We start from the raw sequence: 26,054 nt of genomic DNA, 5'->3' as shown, positions 1-26,054 counted from the left end.
CGCCCCTACCTTGCACAGGCATGTGCATGCACCCAGCCCATCCTAATTGAGGGAATCATCTCTCCCTACCTTCTCACTTACAGTTTCTACTGCAATCATATGCTCTTCTTTCTTCAAGCTTCAGAGCCTCTGTTAGCCCCAGCTGGGGAAGCAGATCCTATCAGAACAATATCCATAGAAATCTGTCCCTCTAATCAAAGGTAATACCTCTTTCCTTTTTATTTTCCCCCTACATTCATTGTCTGCTGCTCAGATTGGTCACCTGGGTTTTGATTGCTCCACCGCCCAGGCCAGTATCTGAATTCCTAACACCATGTTGCTTCTCCCACCCAGAACATGGAGCCGCCCCCACCCCAGCTGTCGTTCAGTCCGTAGTCTCTTTTATTTCTCTCACTATCATCACCCCTTCCAGAATATCACCTACCATCTACTATCATCTACTCATAGGTGTTTTTCAAATCACTTCTACAATCCCAGTCTTTGGAGTTCCACTTGATTTCTCCAGTTGCTTACTGAATACGTTTTCTTGGGTGTGTCATTATCACCTCAATTCAACCTTCTCTAGAGTCCAGTTGTCATTTTCGTTGTCTTTTTTTACAAGTGTTACTGAGCACACTGTACTTCTAGATCTGTATGTTAACGTCCCCTCTACTTTAACCTTCCATGTGCTCTCAGTCACCAAATTCTGACCATTTTCTAGTATTGTCTTTTCCATCTCTTTCCATTAGCTTCCAGGTCCAGGACTTTAACAGCTCATTGAACTCCATGTCGACTAACTTCTTTCTTAGCCTGCAGTCTAGCCTTTTCTTCTCATTTCTCCTTTCTCCTGCACCCTGTTACCACTTTTATAATATGGCCCCATATTATATTATCTACCTGTCCATGTCCCCTTTATGAAAACTCAATTGGTCTGGTCAAATCAGACCCATTTTCTGAGCATATATTGGACTTAACTGTCAGTATGCCTTAGATTATGCTCTTCCCTTGCCCTGGAATACTCCTCCAAACCCTTTTCCCCATCCATGCATATATTACCAGTCCTTTATGGTTTAGATCAACCCACGCTTCCTTCTATAAAATCGTTTCTCATCACTCTGGCCTGTAGTGTCCTCTCCCTTCTCTGACATCATAGGCCTTCTTATGTGGACAACTTAGATGACAGTGTTATATATTCTCTTGCATAAATATTGAGTATTATTATCTTTTATTGTTAATCTGGTTCTCTGATGTTATTGTATCCATTCCCCATTACATGCTTCCTTAGGTAAGCCACATATCCTTTTTGAGGATTTGCACTTCACTTTGCACATTGTGTTGCATATAGTTATAGTAGGTCAATAAATACTTTTTGGTAAATTGATTTCTTTTTTGGTGAGGCTATCTAGAGATTGAAGAGTTCTTAATCTCGGTGACTTGGAACTTCTGAAAAAAAAAAAAAAAACTTGATGTTTATCTATCTAGATCTTTATGGGCTTATGGTCCATAGCAACATATCCTTTTATCTTTCTGCAACGACTGGCTTTCATCTTTTTAATCTGTATTTGTATGCAGAAGCTGTCATCCTTGATAATTTTATCACCTTCCCTAGACCTTTCCTGACTGCATTTTTCTTCTTTTAGGTCATTACTGCATACAGTATAATAGGTGCAATTAGTTAAACCAGTAATGTAGCCCATTAAAAACAAGTTTACTTTTGTCTTTGACTCACTGATTATTTCTGACACTCATAAAGTTTTTAAAAAGAACCAAGTTGAAATGAAGGATTGGGGAAAACCTGGCATTTCCTAGTAACATCATTTTTGTGTCAAATGGATTGGGCATCAGGTTTTTTTGGTATGCAATTTAACTAAAACCTGACTGAATTTTGTTTAAAGAAAAGACTGCAGGATGGTTTTGCCTCATAAATTATTTTTAATCTATATGGGAATGGATTTTATTTATGTTACCTGGTGAAAGCCTTTGAGAGTACAAAGTTTTTGCAAGACATTATTTAACTACTTATTTACATAAGCTGTTTAAAAGCTGCTAGATTCCAAGGGGTTTTGAGGGTTGACACATAAAGCAGTCATTGGTAGGAGGACAGCCACTTACCCAATATTCTTCCCACAGTAGCTCTGCCAGGAGAAGTTTTCTTTTATTCAGTACCTACCGTGAACACAGCATTGAGCTGCACTGTGCCATCAACATATCTTTAAAAGACACTCAGGGAATGATGATGCTTTATACACATCTCAGGCATCTTTCTGCAAAGGTCATCCATCACCTTTAGGGTACCCCCTTTTAAAATGCAGCAACCTGTATGAGAGATCAAATCATATTGAGCACTCAAAGATTTGGTAAAGTTTAGTCGGCAGGTAGATGGAAATAAGGGTTGGGGTGCATCCAGGGGTGGTTGGAGTATCAGCAGGGAGGAGAGAGGCAGAGGTGACCAAAACCATTATCCTCTCACTGCCCACTTTTGTCCTGGTTGCCCCATGCATATTACCCTAAATCAGCTCTCTGGTCTCCACTTTCTCTCCTTCACTACCTGATCTGAAAGGATATTTGAAGCAGTGACAAGAAGGGATGTGTTCTGCTCTCTAATGTGGGTAGAAGGCATGGATTAGACAGTTCATCCATTAGCAAAACCAGAAACAAGTGGGCACTGGTGTTACGTTTTGAAAAGCAGTGTTGTTCTCCCCTGAGAATTCGACACTATTATATGCACAGACCATCTTTTTGTTTGCAAGGCATCCATTTAAAAGTGTGAATGAGGCAAATACCCCCGTGGAGTACAAGCTCACATTCTGCTTTGACCTTTTCTATACCTCTCTTGTATTTAACGTTTAGATTGTAAGAATGGTGAAGAATTTAAAAGGCAGCCCAATCACACTGTCGATAGGTGATGGTGCCAATGATGTTAGCATGATCTTGGAATCCCATGTGGGCATAGGTAAGAAACATCTAATGAGATGGCAGCTGTAAGGTATCAGTATTGCTTTTAGGTAGAGTGGTCTTATTATTCTAGAGATTGTTTTCGTTGCTAATCTTGAATTTGAATTCAGGAATGATCATTGTTAATCAAATGAAGGTTCTCATCTGATCATGGAATATGCCCATGCATAAGTCCTACCCCTGGTGGGAATGTAGCAATACCAGGCTGGAGGATATTATTTTATTAGCCAAGTAAACCAAATTTCTGAAACCTCTTGGCCGTGTGATTGATCATTTAGCTCTCATTTTTGCCCGTGTGCAGGAAATTTTATTGATTTTTCACCGCTGGCCAGATCACCTGCTTATGTTGCTACACTGTATCTTTTGAGGTCCTTAACTGCTTGGAACTCAGAAATGATAACTGGCTGGCTAATTTTCCTCATGCTGATATCTATGCATGGTCGTTTGGGCTGTAGTGGTGAATTTACATGTTGGCATGCAACAACAGCTTATCTACGACTTCACCATTTTGCCCCCTGTTAGGTTTCTGGGAGGCAGCGATCCTAACACCCCAGCATTTTTTTGGAGGGGGAGAAATAATAGCATTATTAGTATTTTGGAGATGATTGTAAAGCAGTTTGGATTCCCAAATTCTTTCCATTTGGAAGTAACCCTATTTACTGTGGAACTCTAGTTCGACTCATGGGCTACTGACCAGAAATGGCCTGAAGCCACTTGAGCTCATGGGCTCAAACTTGAGCATAGGCTGCTACTCAGCCTTGCAGGACATTTGATCTTGTCTAAAATGTCCATAGTGCATTTTGTCCACGCCGAAAGGTCCTTGAAATTCTGTTGTTTAGTCCCTAAGTCGTGTCTGACTCTTTTGTGACCCTATAGACCGTAGCCTGCCAGGCTACTTTGTCCATGGGATTCTCCAGGCAAGAATACTGGAGTGAGTTGCCATGCCCTCCTCCAGGGGAACTCCACTTCCCTCCAGGGATTGAACCCGCATCTCCTGTATTGGCAGGTGGATTCTTTACCACAGAGCCGCCTGAGAAGCCCCCTTGAAATTTGGTGCTGTCCAGAACTATTTGGTGTGGACCGAGTATGCTCATGGGCATTTTGGACAAGAGCAAATTTCAAGGATCTTTGGTGTGAATCAGCTGGTTTATGGACATTTTGGACGGGACTAAGTGTTAGCTAACCACTGCTCAGAGTATCATTTAGTATGAGGACTTAACCATCTCATTACAACTCTTCAGTTTTGAGCTCTTAAACCATAAACCCCAGGTCTCTGAGTTGCTTTAATATAGCACCTAGTCTGGTGCCATGTATAATTAATCACTAACCAAGTACCTTCAAGATATTTTTCAGATTAAATTTTTTCCTCAGTATAATTTTTGCCTTATCATGATTAAAATAATGATTTCATTAATTGTTTTATATTTTGTTATAAATAGGTAATTGCCAATTAAACAATTTTACTTTTTATTGATAAATCTCACCGATAAAAGCACTTTTTGCTTAAGAAAACAAAGCTAAACTATTCAATTGAACTGTACTTGTAAGCAAGAAAAACATGGAAGTAACAGATGAGGTGATTACTTACTCTATAAAAATACCCTATAGAGATTGTCTTATTTTAGGTATTAAAGGCAAAGAAGGTCGCCAAGCATCCAGGAATAGCGATTATGCGGTCCCAAAGTTTAAACATTTAAAGAAACTGCTGTTGGCTCATGGACATCTATATTATGTGAGAATCGCACACCTTGTCCAGTATTTCTTCTATAAGGTATGTGATAAAATATTTGTAATTTATGAGCGTTTAACACAGCATTGACTTAGCTTGGTTGTAGGGTTTTTTGTTGTTGTTCTTTTTTTCATATTTCTTTTAGTGTCTTAGCCCTGAAATTGGTGGTCAGTAAAACAGAGGTGTTCTATTTAATGAATCAGAAACCAGAAATTCCTTTTAATGAAAGAGATTTGAGATGAAAAATTTTAAGTAAACTTTCTTAAAGTATAGTTTAAATACAGTACAGTGTACCCATTAAATGTTAATAGCTGATTTTGACAAATGTTTGCGCCCATGTAACTACCACCAGAATCAAATATTGACCATCTCTATCACCCCAGAAAGTTCTCTTGTGCTTTTCCAATCTTCTCCACCCTTGCACCAAACAATGACTTATCCTATTGACATTACTATATGATATATAGTAATATAAATGATATATAATATATAAATTTAGATATAATTTATGCAACATATACGTTAGGTTTGCCTGTTTTAACCGTGTACCAGAACTTGATCTCTTATCCTATATTCTGTTCTGTTTATTTTTTTGAAGTTTTTTCAGTTTTCATTTTGAGATAATTTCATACTTTTTAAAAGTTGCAAAATTAGTGAAATCTCGTATACTCTCTGCTCAGCTTTGCCAACTGTTAGCACCTTAGATAACACACAGCATAGTTACCAAGATCAATAAATTGATATTAATTAGCACATTATTAACTAGTCTATATACTGTATTGGAATTTTGCTAATGGTCCCACAGATATTTGTTTTGTGGTCCATTTCAGACTCATGCCTGCATTTAAGGATCCTGATCTCCTTAGTCTTCTTTAACCTGGGATAGTTCCTGTCTTTTTTGTCTTTATGATCTTAACATGTTTGAAGAATGCTGGCCATTTAGTTAGTTGAATGTCCCTCAATTTGGGTTTGTCTAATATTTGCCTGTTATTAGATTCAAGTTTGGGCACAATTACCACAGAAGCGTTATTGCAACCTGCTGAGGGCATCATATCAGGAGGATGTGTTATCAGGATGTCCCATTCATGATAATGTCAACTTTGATACATTGATTCAGATGGTGTTTTGAGGGTCTCAGGACACCTGTTTTGCTTGTGTAATTTTGTTTGAAAAGAGAACTCTCCCACTAAACCAGATACTTTATTCTGTGTTGAAATTCATTACCATCATTCATTGTTACTCAGATTATCACAGACTTGGTGCCCACGTCCTTTCACCATGTCCCCATCATTAACTTTTTATTTTATTGTGATGACATGTAACAAGAGCTCTATCTCCTTAACAGATTATTAAGTGGAAGAATACAGTCCTGTTAAGTATAGCAGATCTCTAGAACTTACTAAAACTTTATACCCATTGAGTATACCCATCCCTGAACATCACCTTTTTTTAAGTCTTGTTTGTTTTCTGGTACCACATGATGTTCTAGGCGCCTCTTGTATTTTTTCCTTCTCCAGCCCTGGATTCACACTTTTCTCCAAGGATCCCTGGTCCTTTTTTTTTTTTTTTTTTTTGTACAAATGGTATTTAGAAATCTAGATCTGGTGCTCGTTGTGCTCATTGTCATTGGTATCCATATAAACTCAATACTTGAACTCAGTTTGTATGGATACCTTTGATTAAAGCCAACACAAGGTTCATTCTATCTGACCTTTCCCTTTTCCATATTAGTATCTCCTTTCTTCAGCAGTGAGAAACCTGGTTCTCATTTGCATTATTTATTTATTTGCTAAATCCTCAAGTTTTTACTTAAAGTAGTTCCAGAATTGCTAACTCATATATTCCTGTGAGAAACAAGCCTGACTAACTTAAATATGTGTGTGCGCACTTCTGTCTTTATTTCTTTAGCCTTAGAGTATGTAGTCAAAATACTGTTTCCAAAGTTCCTTTTTTTTTTTTCCTTTTCCGCCATTTCGGTGTGGTTATGCTATTTATATAGAGTCTATGGGGCCTTGGACTCATTAACTTAACAGCCTCATGTGGGGATGGATGGTTATTCTCTCTTACCTCCCCCTTAAAGGGGAGCCCATGAAGCTTTGGCCATACATATCTGCCTAGCATTCTGACCCTGAACAAGAAGCTTGTTTGCCTCTTTAAGAATTTGGCCTGCAATTCAAGCAACTGCCACCAGATGGAAGGAGCACTCTGTTAAGAAAAACAAAACAAGTATTAAGATGGCTAATGTTTACCAGTGATCAGTACGTTACATATCCCTGTTCTCAATTTAGTGGATTATTTATGCAGAAACTCTCTGTCTTCATTAGAATCTCTGTGCCCATTGTTACCTTAGTTACTGACTTAGCATAATTCCTTTCTTATGCTGCCTTTCGTCCCAAGATGATCTCTAATATGTTTGCCCACTCTGGCTGAGCTAAGATGCCTTCCTTCCTCTTATCTTGCCTTTGCATCTTCCAGTTGTTATTACCCTGCAGTGACAGGTCTTCCTGCTTTCTGTTTCTCCACTCGGCTACATAATTCAGCCAGGTTAATGTTTAGAAAATGCCACTTTTCAACTTGTCCTCCAGAAACTTCACAATCCTTTGTCTAAGAGTTAGTCTGGCTTTTAAGGCACCCCACCCTGTGCTACATGATATGTTTAAAATACATATGGTCTTGCCTTGGTTCCTGCTATCACCATATCGTATTCATCTCTAACACCTAGTTCAAAGTCTGACTTCTTTTTTCATTCAGTCAACAAATATGCTTGAATGTGTTACCATGTGCCTAGCATTATTTCAGGCCCTTGAGAATTCATAATGAAATAAGACAGGCAAAGTCCTTGTTTTCATGGAACTGTTGCTCTTATGGGAGAGTCAGACCTCCCCTTCCCACAAAGCACCCCCATAATCCACACCTAGCACTGTCTCTTTCTCAGAGCACTTCTTTTATATACATAAAGTACTGTAGAAAGGCGACCGAAAGTATATTGCATTCTGCCAGAATTGATCCATACAAATGAGTGTTGCCCTTCCAGATGATGACCTTGGGAGCTCTGACACTCTGGTGCTGTAGAACTTATTCAAAAGATGTGTAGCATTTTTCTTTAGAAATGTCCTCCACAGCCTGCAGTGTATTTACCTAAATATCCTCAGCTGCGGCAAAGGATCCACTGGATTTTTAAAAACAGCCTCAAGTCTCGCAGAATGGGAAATTAGCTAAGTGAGAACGTGTGACAGAAGGAAAGAAATGGTTTTTTGACGTGGCTCAAAAATGGACTATTGAAGGGGCTGCCCAAAGAGAAATCCAGAGACACGTGAGCAAGTGACAGCAGTGTTCAAATACAGTCAAAGCCTATATTGAAGGACAGCAGTCATTTGAAAACATTAGTGCTGGTAGTTTTGCCTGAAGACATTAATTTTAGTACTTATCCTCTCACCTGGTGGCTTTTACTGCCTTATGCATTCTCAGCTTGTATTTTTTTAATCAGTTTTTCATATTCTCTCAGTTAAGTGATAACTCGCTTAGAAATGAGAGGTTTTGTTTTTTTGTATCACACAGTGTCATCTTTACTTGTAGTAGATGATCAATAATAATAGTTGGTTGTTTAATGAGGCAGTAACAAAGGCAATAAACCATTAGTTGATACTTGTTTGTGTCAATATATACTATAATAATTTCCTGACTATTTATTGGCATTAACAGACTTTAAAATATACACTTAGAGCTTTATGTCAGTCTACTTTGTGATGATTTTACAAACCCAGTTGGCATTTAAGGTGCAGTACCATTAGGTGTTCATATTATATGAGCTCATTTCTTCTCTAGAACAGCAAGAGGATCTCATAAAGTAAGTGAGGTTATCTTCTGCCTGGGAAGAGCAGAAGTTGATATCAATATGAATGTAATCTATTGTTTTGAATTGTTTCCTTACAACTCAGGAGTAGAAGCTTATTGCATTGTGACATTAGAAGCATTTAGGACTGCCTATACTATTGAGTACAGTTTCCTGTTTTAGTTTCAAAAAGTTGATGGAGTGAAACATATTAAACCTTTTCTTCATTTTTTTTCCAGAACCTTTGTTTCATTTTGCCACAATTTTTGTACCAGTTCTTCTGTGGATTCTCACAGCAGGTTGGTTTCCCTAGGTATTTGTTGTAATGTAGTTTATACTTGCTATTAATAAATTACCTTTTGTGTACTGGATTGTAGAGACTTAAAGAGGTATATCCAAAATAAAAGGATTTTTTTCCCTCTTGGTTCAACAGTTGATCTTCTTGGCCTGGTTTTTGACCAATAGCAAAATTTTATGTCTTTGCTTCAGTAATGGTCTTATTGTTATTTTCTTTTTGAAAGTTATTTGGTACATCCTATTAGAATTGAGATCCTTTAAAAAAAATTTTTTTGTCGTGTATATAATGTTTTCCAATAACTTTAAAATGTTATACTATATTTATATTTCATCAAATAAAATTTTTTATCTTTACATTTTCTCAAGTTGATTTTCTAGGAAAAAAAACATTGATGTTTAAGCTACCAAGAAGCAGTAATTCCTGGATAAAGCCTTGGATTAGTTAAAGAATTCTATACTTGTAGCCCTCTGTAGTTTTCTGAACATTTTTCGCATACAGAATGTGTTATATGTTGACTTGATATGTAAGTGGTTGGATGAGCAGGCACATTTGTAGGTTTCTTTTAACAGCTGAAATACATTTTGCATTGCTTCTAGTGGAAGTATAGCTAACCAAGGGAGCTATAATGCTCAATGACTCAGAAATTTTGTAGTTTACCTATGAGCAATTCAGTGATTTTTACCAAGCTGAGCTTCTGGTAACATCATCATAGGTATTAGAAACTGAGTTTCTGTATTTCAAGGCCTGCTCCATTCCTCATGATAGGAAGTGATTTTTTTCCCTAATTTCTTGGCAGTATTTTTAGAGAATGTATTCTTTCCAATGGGAAGTGACTGCTATCTTTCTCTTAAACTTGCCTCTTTGCTATATGGTATGCTGTCTCTTATATCAGTTCCATGTCATCAGCCCCATGATGCCTGCTAAGCTGATCACTTTATGAATTAGTTATCTACTGGCTGCAGTAAGTGCCATCGGCCTTCTTGTATTAGCAAGTAACAGCATTGGTAACAGTTTTTAAAATTCTGATAGTTATACTTTTCTTGAACATTCAGATTGCTATTGATCAAAATATTTGTAATTCTTCACTTCCATGGATGATGAATGCAAGTTTTAAAAAGACACTTTGAAATTTTGAAGCAAACTGATACAGGGAAGCTGGCTTTTAAAACCATGTTGACCAAACAAAAATTGTATGAAGAAAGAAAGGAGACCCTGGGTTTTTGAAACCCTGGGCTGTCAGGGGTCTGCTTAAGGTTCTCATAGGAGTTGATGTTTGCCTTCCTTAGTTGCTCAACTGGTATGTGAATTCATTTAACAAATACTTCTTGAGTGCCTACTGTCTGCCCTGTTAAGTATTGGGAATGTAACAGTGATCATAGTTCTTACCCCATGGAGCTTGCAGTACAGTGAGTGATAGGCAGAGAGACAGTCAGCAATCAAACATATTATGCTGGGTACTGATACATCCTCTGAAGGAAAAAAAAAGAAAAAACAAACAAACAATAAGTGAATAGGGGATTTATTGACTGAGGAAGAGAGCTGCTTTTTTAGACAACCTGATCTGGGAAGTTTTCTCTGATGAGGTGACATTTGGGCAAAGATTTGGAGGAAATGAGGGAAGAACCTAGGCAGACATCTTAGAAAAAGTGTACCAGATAAAAGGAAGGTCTCTTGGTGGCTCAGATGGTAAAGGATCCACCTGCAATGCAGGAGACTCGGGTTCAACCCCCGGGTTAGGAAGATCCCCTGGAGAAAGGAATGGCAACCCACTCCAGTATTCTTGTCTGGAAAATCCCATGGACAGAGAAGCCTGGTGGTCTACAGTCCATGGGGTCGCAAAGAGTCAGACATGACCGAATGACTAACATATCTGAGGTTAGTGATGTTCATAGCTTTCATTTTCACTGTGGCCTTGTGCTGCTGCTGAATGCATAGACTGTTATTGCAAATACCTGGCTCAGATGGTAAAGCGTGTGCCTGCAATGCGAGAGACCTGGGTTTGATCCCTGGGTCGGGAATATCTTCCTGGAGAAGGAAATGGCAACCCACTCCAGGACTCTTACCTGGAAAATTCCATGGATGGAGGAAGAGCCTGGTAGGCTTACAGCCCACGGGGTCACAAAGAGACACGACAAAGCAACTTCACTGGTGGAATACATACAGGTTAGTCAGCCTTTTTCAGTTTAGGTCTACTTCAGGTGTTGTCTGCAACCCAGGAACTTAGATATGAGCTATGGAGCAGGTAGAAATGGCACCAGGATGCAGATTATTTAAACAAAAATCAACTCTTTGTTTAGTAAAGCTGGAATAGACTGGTCTTTTTTCTTCATGAAAAGATACCATTCATAACTGTTTCACAACAACAGTATTGTCAACTAAACCTGTTGTTTGTTTTGAGGACTTTTCTGTCTCCTCTGATTATGCATCTAAAAATTATAATTATCTCTCATATACACTCAAAGTACCATAGTAGAACAAAAGTAGATTGATGCTCCTTTTGTTTAAATAAAATTCAAGACTAAATTAGACACCAGTCAATCTGGGTTTTTTTTTTTTTCTTTCAATTTCTCATAAGCCAAGAAATGGAATGGATGGTTTTCAATGAGAATGTAGTGCAGTGTGCCAACAGACTGGTCGTCTCCCTTGAGAACTAAAAGAAATCTAACACCTTTGAGGGGTACTTTTTAGTTCAGTAATATATTTTGCTGAACTTAAATCTTTGTGTGTGGAAAGTATCTCTATCTTCCATGTTCAGTTCAGTTCAGTTGCTCAGTCGTGTCCGACTCTTTGCAACCCCATGGACTGCAGCATCCCAGGCCTCCCTGTCCATCACCAACTCCCCGAGTTTACCCAAACTCATGTCCATTGAGTTGGTAATGCATTGAGTTGGTAATGCCATCCAACCATCACATCCTCTGTTGTCCCCTTCTCTGCCTTCCCTTGATCTATCCCAGCATCAGGGTCTTTTCAAATGAGTTAGTTCGTCGCAAAAGGTAGCCAAAGTATTGGAGTTTCAGCTTCAACATCAGTCCTTCCAATGAACACCCAGGACTGATCTTCTTTAGGAGGGACTGGTTGGATCTCCTTGCAGTCCAAGGGACTCTCAAGAGTCTTCTCCAACACCACAGTTCAAAAGCATCAATTCTTTGGCACTCAGCTTTCTTTACAGTCCAACTCTCACATCCATACATGACCACTGGGAAAACTATAGCCTTGACTAGATGGACCTTTGTGGGCAAAGTAATGTCTCTGCTTTTCAATATGCTGTCTAGGTTGGTCATAACTTTCCTTCCAAGGAGTAAGTGTCTTTTAATTTCATGGCTGCAGTCACCATCTGCAGTGATTTTGGAGCCCAAAAAAATAAAGTCTGACACTGTTTCCACTGTTTCCCCATCTATTTGCCATGAAGTGATGGGACCAGATGCCATGAGCTTCGTTTTCTGAATGTTGAGCTTTAAGCCAACTTTTTCACTCTCCTCTTTCACTTTCATCAAGAGGCTTTTTAGTTCCTCTTCACTTTCTGGCATGAGGGTGTTGTCATCTGCATATCTGAGGTTATTGATATTTCTCCCAGCAATCTTGATTCCAGCTTGTGTTTCTTCCAGCTCAGCATTTCTCATGATGTACTCTGCATATAAGTTAAATAGGCAGGGTGGCAATATACAGCCTTGATGTACTCCTTTTCCTATTTGGAACCAGTCTGTTGTTCCATGTCCAGTTCTAACTGTTGCTTGCTGACCTGCATACAGATTTCTCAAGAGGCTAGTCAGGTGGTCTGCTATTCCTATCTCTTTCAGAATTTTCCACAATTCGTTGTGATCCACATAGTCAATGGCTTTGGCATAGTCAATAAAGCAGAAATAGATGTTTTTCTGGAACTCTCTTGCTTTTTCGATGATCCAGCTCATGTTGGCAGTTTCATCTCTGGTTCCTCTGCCTTTTCTAAAACCAGCTTGAATGTCTGGAAGTTCACCATTCACGTATTGTTGAAGCCTGGCTTGGAGAATTTTGAGCATTATTTTGCTAGCATGTGAGATGAGTGCAACTGTTCAATAGTTTGAGCATTCTTTGGCATTGCCTTTTTTTGGGATTGCAATGAAAACTGACCTTTTCCAGACCCATGGCTACTGTTGAGTTTTCCAAATTTGTGGGCATATTGCGTGTAGTACTTTCACAGCATCAACTTTTAGAACTTGAAAAAGCTCAACTGGAATTCCATCACCTCCATTAGCTTTGTTTGTAGTGATGCTTCCTAAGCCCTACTTGACTTCACATTCCAGGATGTCTCGCTCTAGGTGAATGATCGCATCATCGTGATTATCTGGGTCATGAAGATCTTTTCTGTACAGTTCTTCTGTGTATTCTTGCCGCCTCTTCTTGATATCTTCTGCTTCTGTTAGGTCCATACCATTTCTGTCCTTTATTGAGGCCATCTTTGCATGAAATGTTCCCTTGGTATCTCTAGTTTTCTTGAAGAGATCTCTAGTCTTTCCCATTCTATTGTTTTCTTCTATTTCTTTGCACTGATCACTGAGGAAGGCTTTCTTATCTCTCCTTGCTATTCTTTGGAACTCTCCATTCAAATGGGTGTATCTTTCCTTTTCTCCTTTGCTTTTCACTTCTCTTCTTTTCACAGCTATTTGTAAGCCCTCCTCAGACAGCCATTTTGCTTTTTTGCATTTTTTTTCTTGAAAATGGTCTTCCTCCCTGTCTCCTGTGCAGTGTCACGAACCTCCATCCACAGTTCATCAGGTATTCTGTCTATCAGATCTAATCCCTGAAATCTATTTCTCACTTCCACTGTATAATCATAAGGGATTTGATTTAGGTCATACCTGAATGGTCTAGTGGTTTTCCCCACTTTCTTCAGTTTAAGTCTGAATTTGGCAATAAGGAGTTTATGATCTGAGCCACAGTCAGCTCCCGGTCTTGTTTTTGCTGACTGTATAGAGCTTCTTCATCTTTGGCTGCAGAGAATACAACCAGTCTGATTTTGGTGTTGGCCATCTGGTGATGTCCATGTGTAGAGTCTTCTCTTGTGTTGTTGGAAGAGAGTGTTTGCTATGACCAGTGTGTTCTCTTGGGAAAACTCTATTAGCCTTTGCCCTGCTTCATTTTGTACTCCACGGCCAAATTTGCCTGTAACTCCAGGTGTTTCCTTAACTCCCTACTTTTGCATTCCAGTCCCCTGTAATGAAAAGGACATCTTTTTAGGGTGTTAGTTCTAAAAGATCTTGTAGGTCTTCATAGAGCCGTTCAACTTCAGCTTCTTCAGCATTACTGGTTGGGGCATAGACTTGGATTACTGTGATATTGAATGGTTTGCCTTGGAAATGAACAGAGATCATTCTGTCGTTTTTGAGATTGCATCCAAGTATTGCATTTTGGACTCTCTTGTTGACTATAATGGCTACTCCATTTCTTCTAAGGGATTCCTGCCCGTAGTAGTAGATATAATGGTCATCTGAGTTAAATTCACCCATTCCAGTCCATTTTAGTTCGCTGATTCCTAAAATGTCAACATTCACTCTTGCCACCTCCTGTTTGACCACTTCCAATCTGCCTTGATTCATGGACCTAACATTCTGGGTCCCTATGCAATATTGTTCTTTACAGCATCTGACCTTGCTTCTGTCACCAGTCACATCCACATCTGGGTATTGTTTTTGCTTTGGCTTCGTCCCTTCATTCTTTCTGGAGTTACTTCTCCACTGATATCCAGTAGCATATTGGGCACCTACCGACCTGGGGAGTTCCTCTTTTAGTGTCCTATCTTTTTGCCTTTTCATACTGTTCATAGGGTTCTCAAGGCTAGAATAGTGAAGTGGTTCACCATTCCCTTCTCCAGTGGACCACATTTTGTCTCCATCTTACATGTAGAACATGTTTTTAAGCTTATTGAAAAAGTTGCATACATTATCTCTTGCTCTGTGTCTGCTGCAGGCAAGAAGTGTAGTCCCCTTCTCTAGGCTCTCCCAGCTCGCTATACAGTCACCACACTGCCTCCCCCTCTACACTTGATCTTAGCTGAAAGGCCAAGAAGCAATTGCCTCCCCCTCTAGAATTTGAACTCCTTGCAGACAGGGCATGAATCTTCTCTGTTCTCAGTATTTCACACTTGGTAAACACTCAGTAAATATTTTTTCCCCATGTAGCACTGTGTAGAAACTACTGAACTCAGTAAATATTTTCATCACAACAAGGTTCATTATAAACACCTTAATATTTTTTCAATAAAGGAATATTTATAATGTCAGATCAGTCCTATACAAATACGTTATAGCTTCCAATCTCTAGTCATTCATCCAGTTTTTGTTGAATGCCTCCTGTAAGCCAAGTTCTTTTCTAGGAATTCAAGATTGTAAAGCCAGGAGAACACTTGCAGTTCATCAAACTAGGTTTATTAGTCAATGCAACAGAAAGAATGTATACCATGAGGAACAGTGGAGCCTCTTAGAAAGAGAGTGTCAGAAAAGTCTTGTAAGATTTGGGCTTGAGTTAGGTGATTTGGGGAAGGGTTTAAGAAATAGTAGGGCCTTGCTGGCTGCTGTTAGCAAATGGGATTAATTTTATGACTGGCCATGTTAGTAAATCTTGTCCGGGAAGCTAACATGTCATTGGTCAAGAAGTAGTAGTCACCCAGATTAGCCAGAATATAGATGTTGGTCATTATTGTGATCTGGACAATGTTTATATTGTGTCTGTGTTCAGAAGTGGTTATGGAGTGGTCATGTTTTTGTCTCCATCCATCACAGTCACAGTGGCCTTGTTTGATGTTGCTGTTTTGTGAAATTGTTTGTGTTCTACAGAGTACCAGTGCCTAGCTGTGAGTGCCAGGCCAACTCTTGGATGTCAGGGGCTGCTTTGCTTTTTCATAAGCTACAGCTATCAATAAAATAAGTAAAAATCCCTGGGCACACAGAGCTTAAATTCTAGTATGAAGAGAGATACAGTAAACATAATAAATTTATCATGTAAATTAAAAGGTGATTAGTACTATAAGAGGGAAAAAACAGGGTGGAGGAAATGTGTTCAAGAGAGGACGTGGCACGTTAAATCAAGATTGGTCTGACTGAGAAGATGACAGACAGGTAAAGAGAAGCCAAATCAAGGGGGACTTTACAGCCCCACCATTATAGAAACTTCTTTACTTTTAGAGATAAAGGAATCCACTGGAGAGTTTGAACAAAACAATTATTTGATTTCACTTATTTTCTAGTAGAGCTGCTCAGGTGGTTTTGTTGAGAATAGGCTACAGGTCAAAGGGAAAAGAAGCAGGGAGATCAACTAAAGGCTTGCATGATGGTCAGAGTGGAGGGGCTAAGAAGTAATGTAGTTCTGAATATATTTAAAAGTGGAGCCAGTAAACAATTCTTCATAGACTGGATAGGGATTGTGAAAAAGAGAAGAGTCAAGGGTAAATACAAGATTTCAGTTCTGGTTGATCGAAAAGATTTAGTTGCCCTTTCCAGAGATGAGGAAGACTTCAAGAGAAACAGATTTCAGGTGAGACAAGTCAGGAATTCAGTCCTGGACATAAGTTTGAAAGATACTAGACACTTAGGAGGAAGTATTGAGTGGGCTGTTGGTCATATGAAACAGGTCTGGGCTACATACAGGAATTTTCAGTGAATGGGTTGTATTAAAACCACAGGACTGTATGAGATCAGCTAGAGAACTAGTATAAAGTTCCAGACTTGGAGTGCTGGAACACGCCAACACAGAGGGCTCAGGAGGAAGAGGAGCCTGAGAAGGAATGGCCAATGAAGTAGAAAGAGAATCACTCAAATCAAAAAAATGTCTTGAGCAAGTAAGCAGTACCAGACACCAAAGGTATATACTAGGGTTGCAAACATTGTGGGGCCACTTACTGAAGTAGGGAACATGGGAGGAATCAGATTTAAAGGGAATGAGTTTGCTTTTAGACATTGTGAATTGCAGGTTGTCCTATGGGACAACCAGCAGGAAGTTTGATCTGGAGCCTATGGAATTCAGAGCAAGAAAGAATCATGATCATATGAATATATTTAGCTTTGATTTTTGTGAATATATTTATTTAATTCTTACTAAATGGCCACATTCGATATTATAAATACAGTCCAGAAAAGGTCATAGTGGTATTTAAAAGCATGTAAAATATTAACCCAAAAAAACTGTGACATGGGCTGCCCACTGCTTATATTTAGTTTTCCTAAAGAGTTCCTCTCTTATACTTAATTGGTCTTCATTCACTGAAAATTTTTTGAAAAGTTCTTGGTTAGTATCTGTTAGAAATAGTTTATAGCATGTAAACATTCTGAATAAGAGCCTATTTTTAAAGGGAGATATATTAATATGATGTATTACAATATGTTAGTTTCTTTTCTGTACTCATCAGAGTGACCTTATTTACAAAACATTTCTGTGCAGTCACACAAAGTATGAAAGGAAACTGTCTTGTTTTAGCTTGTGATTTTTCTAGACAGTTTAATATCCTCTGGCAGATGATTGTTCCAGTATGTTTATTTCTCTTTTGTGGTTTGTCATTACAGCCACTGTATGATGCTGCTTACCTTACAATGTACAATATCTGCTTCACATCCTTGCCCATCCTGGTCTACAGTCTACTGGAACAGCACATCAATATTGACACATTGACCTCAGATCCCCGATTGTACATGTAAGTTGAACATACGTAAGGTAAAATCCCCTCAGACATTCAAAGTTGTGGGTTTCATTTTATCTGCAGGTCAGAAGGACACAGAACTTCCCTCTTGGTTTGATTACGTGGTTCTGTTCTGAATTTTTAGCTACTCAAACTAAATCATCCAGTTGGAAAATGACTTGTCCTAGGTATATGTCTTATACTTGGATGGGTGAAATTATTTAGTTCAGAATCAGTAGTTCTTAAAACTTTGCCTACATTGTCATAGAGTTCTAGAGTCTTAGATGAAGACAGACTAGTTTTAACTACCTACCATCTCACCTGCCACCTGATGTGAAGAGCTGACTCATTGGAAAAGACCCTGATGCTGGGAAAGATTGAGGGCAGGAGGAGAAGGGGAGGACAGAGGAGGAGATGGTTGGATGGCATCACCGACTCAATGGACATAAGTTTGGGCAAACTCCAGGAGATAGTGAAGGACAGGGAAGCATGCTGCAGTCTATGCAGTCACAAAGAGTTAGACACGGCTTAGCAACTGAACAACTCCTTCACCCAAAAAGGGCCACCCAAAGATATAATAGATTGAACTGACGATGTTATGTTAGGCTTTCTTTTGTAAACTGTCCCTGAAACATAGCTTCCCTGCCTTGTTAGCTCCCATTCTAAAATGGCATTGTTGAAGAAAACAATTAACTCATCAAGCCTTTATATTCATGTTGTGTTAGTTGGAAATAGTTGTTTTTCTCTTGGATGGGTACTTGGCACTAGCCCCAGTTCCTTAACTTTTGATTAAATTGGATTTTTGTAAGTGAAGCCTACAGCTAAGGATAAAGATGTTAATTTACTGCAGATTGTAAGCATTATTGAATAGTGGGTAGCAACTGCAATAGAGAGAGTTGAGTAAAGTTAATTTGTGCAAAGTGAAGATGTATGACTCATAAAACTCACAATTAAGAATTGTTAGACTTAACCAGAGTTATAAAATTTGTTCTCATTTTAAAAATATTTATTATGAAAAATTTAAAACATCCCAGAAGTAGCAACAATACTATTTATATAGTGAACTTCCCTGTCCTCACCACTCCACTTGAATATCAACTCACGGCCAATCCTACTTCATTAATAACCTTGTCTTCTCCATCAAGGACTTATTTTAAAGCAAATATCAATCATTATATAAAATAGTTATTTCAGTACACTACCATACCTAATACCTTCCCTGGTGGGTCAGACGGTAAAGCGTCTGCCTACAATGCAGGAGACCTGGCTTCAATTTCTTGGACTGCAAGGAGATCCAACCAGTCCATTCTGAAGGAGATCAGCCCTGGGATCTCTTTGGAAGGAATGATGCTAAAGCTGAAACTCCAGTACTTTGGCCACCTCATGCAAAGAGTTGACTCATTGGAAAAGACTGATGCTAGGAAGGATTGGGGGCAGGAGGAGAAGGGGACGACAGAGGATGAGATGGCTGGATGGCATCACTGACTCGATGGACACTTGGGTAAACTCTGGGAGTTGGTGATGGACAGGGAGGCCTGGCGTGCTGCGATTCATGGGGTCACAAAGAGTTGGACATGACTGAGCAACTGAACTGAACTGAACCATACCTAAAAATTTAACAAGTTCATTATATCGTCAAATATCCAGTCAATGCTCAGGTTTTTCCAGTTGACTCATGTCTTATAGCATGCTTATTTGAAACTGTATATAAGGCCCATATACTGCAGTTGGTTAATAGGCTTCTGAGACTTTCTTAATCTGTAGGTTATTTTGACAATTTATTTGTTAATGAAACCTGATCATTTACCTTGTAGAGTTTCCCCCAATCTGGTATTTGCTGATTGCTTCCTCATGGCGTTAATGAGTTCTGCTCTGGTATTTCTTGCAAAGGGTATAGTTTGATTAACAGAAGCATCATAGCACCCTTGGTAGAAATCTTCCAGAGCATGAGCTCTCATACCCTCTTGTTTAAATAAATGAAGACTCAAGGCCCAGAAACGATTTGCCTAAGGATAGAGGGTATAATGAGAGGCCAGGGCAAGATCCGATTTCCCTCCTCCTGATGACCAGGCCTGTGCTCTTTTCCACAGGCTGGTGGTTTTCAAATCTTGAGCAGCAGTGTTCTGTCTTCAGACAACAACTAAAGTGAAGACCAGTAGTGCAATGACTCTGGTGGAAGAGGGATTTGGGTGGTGGGGAGCAGAATGCCTCCTGTTCAGCGCCACCAAGAGCTGTAGCCTTGCCTATGCCCTAATCTCAGCTCTGCCCTTGCCGAAGTCACTTCACTGAGATGGGCCTTAGTTTCCTCTTCAGTAACAACAGATCTAATCACAGTGTTTGGGGGAGGATTAAATGAGTGACTACATGGAAAAACTTACAGTGGTGCCTGCATGCGTGTGCTCAGTCTCTCAGTCATGTCTGACTCTTTGTGACCCCATGGACTCTAATCCACCAGGCACCTGTGTCCATGGGATTCCCCAGGCAAGAATACTGGAGTGGATTGCCATGCCCTCCTCCAGGGGATCTTCCTGACCCAGGGATCAAACCCAAGTCTACTGCATTGCAGGCAGATTTATTACCACTGAGCCACCAGGGAAGCCCACAGTGGTGCACATAGTAAATTTTCAATGTGCTTAGTCACTCAGTCCTGTCCTACTTTTTGTGACCCCATGGACTATAGCCCACCAGGCTCCTATATCCATGAGTATTCTTCAGGCAAGAATACTGGAGTGGGTTGCCATGCCAAAATTTTCAATAGATGGGAGCTATATAATCTTACTGTTCTATTAATAACACCCTTCTCCACATAACTTCAGGGCTATGCTGAGCACTTTTGCACATTAAGAATGTTGTAAACTTGAAGCAAGCTATTGAGTACAAATTCTTGTAAGGGTTTCTATGAAGTTTTAGTAACGACACATGGGTATAGATCATGAGTTTTTATTATTCTTTTATTTATTTATGGCTGTGCTAGGTGTTCATTGATACATGCGGGGCTTTCAGTAGTTGTAGCAAGCAGGGGCTACTCTCTAGTTGTGGTATGCATGGGCTTCTCATTGAGGTGGCTTCTCTTAGGGAGCATAGGCTCAATAGTTGTGGCTCATGGGCTTAGCTGTTCCTGAATCTTCCTGGATCAGGGATCAAACCCATGTCTACTGGATTGGCAGGTGGATTTTTTACCACTGAGCCACCAGGGAAGCCTCGTCATGAATTTTTAAACAATTTTGCATAGAGGGTATAGTTGCCACATCTGATGGAGAAATGAAAGCCAGGGCATACCTATCACATAGCCCAAAAGGCAGCTTCCTGCCTGCCTGCCCTGACGAGATGCTGCTCTCAGCCTGTCACTGTGTTGGAGATTGCTCCATTGCTCTGAGCATTCCTTTGTAAACAGGAAGCTCCAGTCTTCATACGTGGCTTTCTCCACATTTGTACCACTTAATGTGACGTGTGGCCTTATGTAACATATTATAGATGTCACCTTCATGGACTTAGCAATGCAGGCGTTTACCAAAAATTTTGATGTGAAATGTGACATAACTGGATCTTTCCATATTTTTTGAGAGAAATTTGAAAAGTAAACTGTAGTACTTGTTTCGAGGGTAGAGGCATAGTCTTCTATCACTTTAAAAGGTGAAAGAAAGGTCTCGGTACACCTGCTGCCTCTGATTATATGGAAATGCTCAGGTCTGTGCTGCTGGTCAGCACCCCTCATCTTCATTCCCTCCTGTTCCCTTCACATTGCTGCTGCGGCTAAGTTGCTTCAGTCATGTCCGACTCTGTGTGGGCATAGATGGCAGCCCACCAGGCTTTGCCGTCCCCGGGATTCTCCAGGCAAGAACACTGGAGTGGATTGCCATTTCCTTCTCCAATGCATGAAAGTGAAAAGTGAAAGTGAAGTCACTGAGTTGTGTCCAACTCTCAGCGACCCCATGGACTGCAGCCTACCAGGCTCCTCCGTCCATGGGATTCTCCAGGCAAGAGTACTGGAGTGGGGTGCCATTGTCTTCTCCCCCTTCACATTAGCTACCACATTCTAAGTTACAGCAGGTCCGTCATTCACCTGAGTTCAGCTAGGAAACTTCAGCTATAACCCAACACACCATGACACTGCTTCCTTTCTTCCCACAATGTGTGATGTAAATCCAGTGACTGGCTGGAAAGACAGGAACCACTTCCTGCCTCAACCCTACTCAGTGACTCTCAAAACCCTCATTGGCTGGCATTTGCTGGGCACGCCTTTCAAGGCTCTTTAAGAGAATTGCTTTCCCAGTGGCTCCCTGTTGCCTTGGGAATGTGGCTTATTGGCTGTGGGTAGAGCTCATTTCTGGAAAGCAGTTACTTCTTTCCTCTTGCAGCTTTCTAGGGCAAATAGCAGCGTATAGCTTTATGCAACCCCACCATTGCTGTGGAGAAGCAAATGGCAACCCACTCCAGTATTCTTGCCTGGAGAATCCCATGGACAGAGGAGCCTGGTGGGCTGCTGTCCATAGGGTTGCACAGAGTCAGATGTGACTGAAGTGACTTAGCATGCATGCATGCATTAGAGAAGGAAATGGCAACACACTCCAGTATTCTTGCCTGGAGAATACCAAGGACAGAGGAGCCTGGTGGGCTTCCATCTATAGGGTTGCACAGAGTCAGACACTACTGAAGCGACTTAGCAGCAGCAGCAGCTAGCTCCATTGCTGATTTCTGTGTGCACTTGGACATCTTAGTAGGTAAAAGTTGCTTAATGGCTGTTTTTCAGGAAAGCCCACAGCACTCCATACCAACAGAACAGGGATCAGTTGCACTTACATTACAAAGGTCTTTCTTATTCATTATAGCTCAGTGACAGTCTTCATAATATTGGCAACAAGTGCTCTATTTGAGTGATTACATACTTTTTGATACATGTTAAGAGGAATTTGAAATAGAAGCTAAAGAATTCCATGCACAGACCTATATCTTCTTTCTGTAGCTCTATCCCATTAGAATCGGTAGCCTTATTTGACATCCTGACTTGTACCCAGAACACTCTTATTTTTGACGGATGTTAAACTTTGAATCTGTCCACCCGCCATTTATCAAAGCCTGGCTGTACAGCTTCAGACATGTTATTTGACTCTTTTTAAAAATATAAAGGGCACCACAAGACTTAAGAAAGGTTAAATTCCCAGAAAGAAATCTTGATTAAAAGAAGTATTTTTATAATTATAGTTACAAAGTCATGGTAGCTTGTTTGGTTGAGAGCATGTGATTTAAAGTCAGCTCTGATATATAGCTGTATTAGTGGTTCCCAAACTTTACTACACATTAGAATTACCTGGGGAGTTGTACTTTTTTTTTTAATTTGACTGTGCTCGGTCTTAGTTGTGGCACGTGGGATTGAAGATCTATGTTGCGGCAAGAGAACTCTTAAGTTGCAGCGTGTAGTATATTTAGTTGCAGCATGTGGGATCTAGTTTCCTGCCCAGGGATGGAACCTGGGTCGGCTGCATTGGGAGCACAGAGTTTTAGCCACTGGACCACCAGGGAACTCCTACTTGTGAAGTTTTAAAATTGTCCTGGTTAGCCAGGTTATACCTCATGCCAGTTAAATCAGAATGAGAGTGGGAGCCAGACATCAATGTCTTTATAAAGATCCCCTTGTGATTCCAGTGTGGATCAGAGTTTGGAAACCATTATGATACACCTTTTTGAGGCTCATTATTTGAAAATGGTAGTGATAAGAATATCTATCTCATGGTTTTTGTGTGTACACAAATGGACTATATAAAACTCTTAACCCATTTTTATAAGCATATAATGAGTACTCAATAAATGAGCTGATTATTATTATTGATGATATTAATATTGTCAGTGACCAGAATTGTAACGTAGAAGCACTATAACAACTTACTCCAACACCTCAGACAGGAGGTGATTACACAAAGACAAACCTGTGTCTCCATCTGATCTTTTAATGAAAGCCTACCAGTCCCTCAGGAGGAACTCCTTTCATTCTATAAACAGGGTCAAACCCCATGCGCACCGTCAGCGTTTCACTGTATCTTTAAATAAACAGCCTACAGAGATTCATTAACTTGTCTTTTTTCCCATTTCTCAATAGGAAAATATCTGGAAATGCCATGCTACAGTTGGGCCCATTCCTGTACTGGACATTTCTGGCTGCATTTGAAGGAACAGTGTTTTTCTTTGGGACTTACTTTCTTTTTCAGACTACATCCTTAGACGAAAATGGAAAGGTAAAAAAAAATTACGTCTTTTGCTGTTATAAGCATGGCTTAATTTTTTTCCATAGGCATTGGATCTATCGTACACATACTATAGCTGTAATCATTTTGCAAATTATTTCTTAAAGGTATGGTATTTAGTTCTCACAGCATCCTTAGAACAATTGAAATGTCAAAGTAAAAAATCACTTCCTGCGTGCAAACCTAACTAGAAAGCTTATGTGCAAACCTCTGGAAGCTTAACTTGGCTGTAATTTTTACTAGATGAACAAAATTCTTGGGACTTTAGACTTTGAACCTGTACACTTTGATGTGAGCCAGGCTTTTGCTATTTTAAAAGCAAAGTCTGTCCCCACTCAGTTCTTAGTCTGTGCTTAGAGTGCAAGGAGGTAGCTGCCATATGTTTGTAGTATTTGCCCAATAATTAGGGAATTCCCTTCTCTTCCTCCTTCTTTTCCACATGGGTGCATAGTGTTTTCCAGAAAGGCTACACTGATCCTGTCAGTGTCTTCCTAGCAAGCGACTCCATAGGTCAGCACCTGCATTGGGGTGACTTTGCCCTGGCTGTGCTCTAGGAGAGAATTGCTGTTGGGGTGAGGTCTTTGGCAGCTGCACAGTAGAAAATCGAACCCACCTTTCATGCTGCTTCCACTAGGTTCTTTGCTACTTCTCAGCTTCCTCTTTTATGGTCATTCATAGTTTATAATCATGTGAAGCAAAGCTGTTTCAAAAAGACTTTACTGAGTACAATGACTATGTCTAGAACCATGCAATCACCATCTACTACAGAAGTGATAGGCTCAGTGAATTTGAATGATATACTGAAATTAGGTACTACAGTTAAAACCTCTCTAATTTGGACTAACAGAAATCAGTTTAATCACTGAGTAAGTGTTGATGAAATACAGATTTAGTACTTTAGTGTAGGCACACATAGCATTTGCCAGGAAGAATTCCCTAGTGAATCTGTGTGCATCCTCAGGCCAGTCACTTCAGTTTTCGAAGTCACCTTTGCCCAGTGGTAAGCAGAAGAGATTAGATTGTATGATTTCTCAGATCCCTTCAGCTTTATGACTTGATTCTGTAACTTTACCTTTTTATTTTATGTTTATTTGGCACATAAATTATAGACAGCTGACTATACTCTTCCCACAATTCTGTTGATATGGTTCATTTGCTCAGCAAACTCTACTAGTGGTGCATGGGGAGCCTCAACCCACCCTGTGTTTAATTCATCACCCATTTTGAGTTCATGAAGTCCAAATGAATTAGACGTTATTGTATGTTTGCTAAAATTGTAATAAGAACTACTATCAGCAGTTAAACATAACACCATGTATGATTTGATCAAATCCTTTTTTTTTGCTATTAATCTTAATTTTTTGTTTTTATTTTTTAAAAACCTTTTACATTTCATTTTCTGTTTTAATGTTATGCATTCAGATCTTGACAGCATTTGGTAAGCATATGTGCCATTCATTGCCATCGTTCAGATTTATACATGGTATCTACTTTTCTTTGATGTGTACATGCTAACAGCTGTAATATAGCCACAAAATTATTTCGGTTTTTTATTAAGATATAACTGACATGTAACATTATATGTCTCAGATGTATAATATAATGATTTGATATTTGTATGTACTGATTGATCACCATAATAAGTCTAGTTACCCTGTCACCATATCACCATATACTCTATTTTTAAAATGAGAGTTCATTTGTCTGCAAATTAGTCCTTATTTGAGATCTTTAGAGCTTTACTGGGCTTCCCTGATAGCTCAGTTGGTAAAGAATCCGCCTGCAATGCAGGAAACACTGGTTTGATTCCTGGAGAAGCGACAGGCTACCCACTCCAGTATTCTTGGGCTTCCCTGGTGGCTCAGCTGGAAAAGAATCCACTTGCAATGCTGGAGACCTGGGTTTGATCCCTGGGTTGGGAAGATCCCCTGGAGAAGGGAAAGGCTACCCACTCCAGTATTCTGGCCTAGAGAATTCCATGGACTGTATAGTCCATGGGGTCGCAAAGAGTCAGACATGACTTAGTGACTTTCACTTTCAGAGCAATATGACAAGAAAAGCCCATATCAAACTCTGTAGAGACAGGAGACATCCAAATGAGTTGTCTTACAAACGTTACTGGTAGTGGAACAGAATTTTTCCTGCCTGTATCATGCTAGTCTGTTCTTTGTTTTGTGCTACATGGAATCATGAAGTAAACCCTACCAACCACACATGTGGTGTACCTCTTCAAAAAAATTTAGGCTCACAGTAAAAGCCAACATATTGGCCTGATCTTTTGAGCAGGTATTTCCCTAAACAATTTATACAAAAATCCTTGTCAGTTACACACAAGATTAAACTGGCTGTTTATTGTTTTAAGCAGGCTTGTGTATTCA

The 26,054-nt window shown here is 39.7% G+C and overlaps 1 protein-coding gene across 1 annotated transcript in view; it reads left to right on the top strand.

Moving 5' to 3' along the window:
* The window catches only part of ATP11C (ATPase phospholipid transporting 11C), a 104,211-nt gene that overhangs the window by 59,109 nt on the left and 19,048 nt on the right, over window positions 1-26,054 (top strand). The window contains exons 21-25 of the mRNA XM_068962889.1: window positions 2,830-2,932; window positions 4,560-4,705; window positions 8,735-8,794; window positions 17,325-17,452; window positions 23,532-23,667. Of these exons, the coding sequence (XP_068818990.1) occupies window positions 2,830-2,932; window positions 4,560-4,705; window positions 8,735-8,794; window positions 17,325-17,452; window positions 23,532-23,667 (573 nt within the window). The remainder of the gene's footprint in view (window positions 1-2,829; window positions 2,933-4,559; window positions 4,706-8,734; window positions 8,795-17,324; window positions 17,453-23,531; window positions 23,668-26,054) is intronic.

Source organism: Capricornis sumatraensis, chromosome X (assembly GCF_032405125.1).
Source record: "Capricornis sumatraensis isolate serow.1 chromosome X, serow.2, whole genome shotgun sequence".
NCBI classification, from domain to species: domain Eukaryota; kingdom Metazoa; phylum Chordata; class Mammalia; order Artiodactyla; family Bovidae; genus Capricornis; species Capricornis sumatraensis.
The sequence above is the reverse complement of the archived record's forward strand: the minus strand, read 5'-3'. Positions and strand labels throughout refer to the sequence as shown.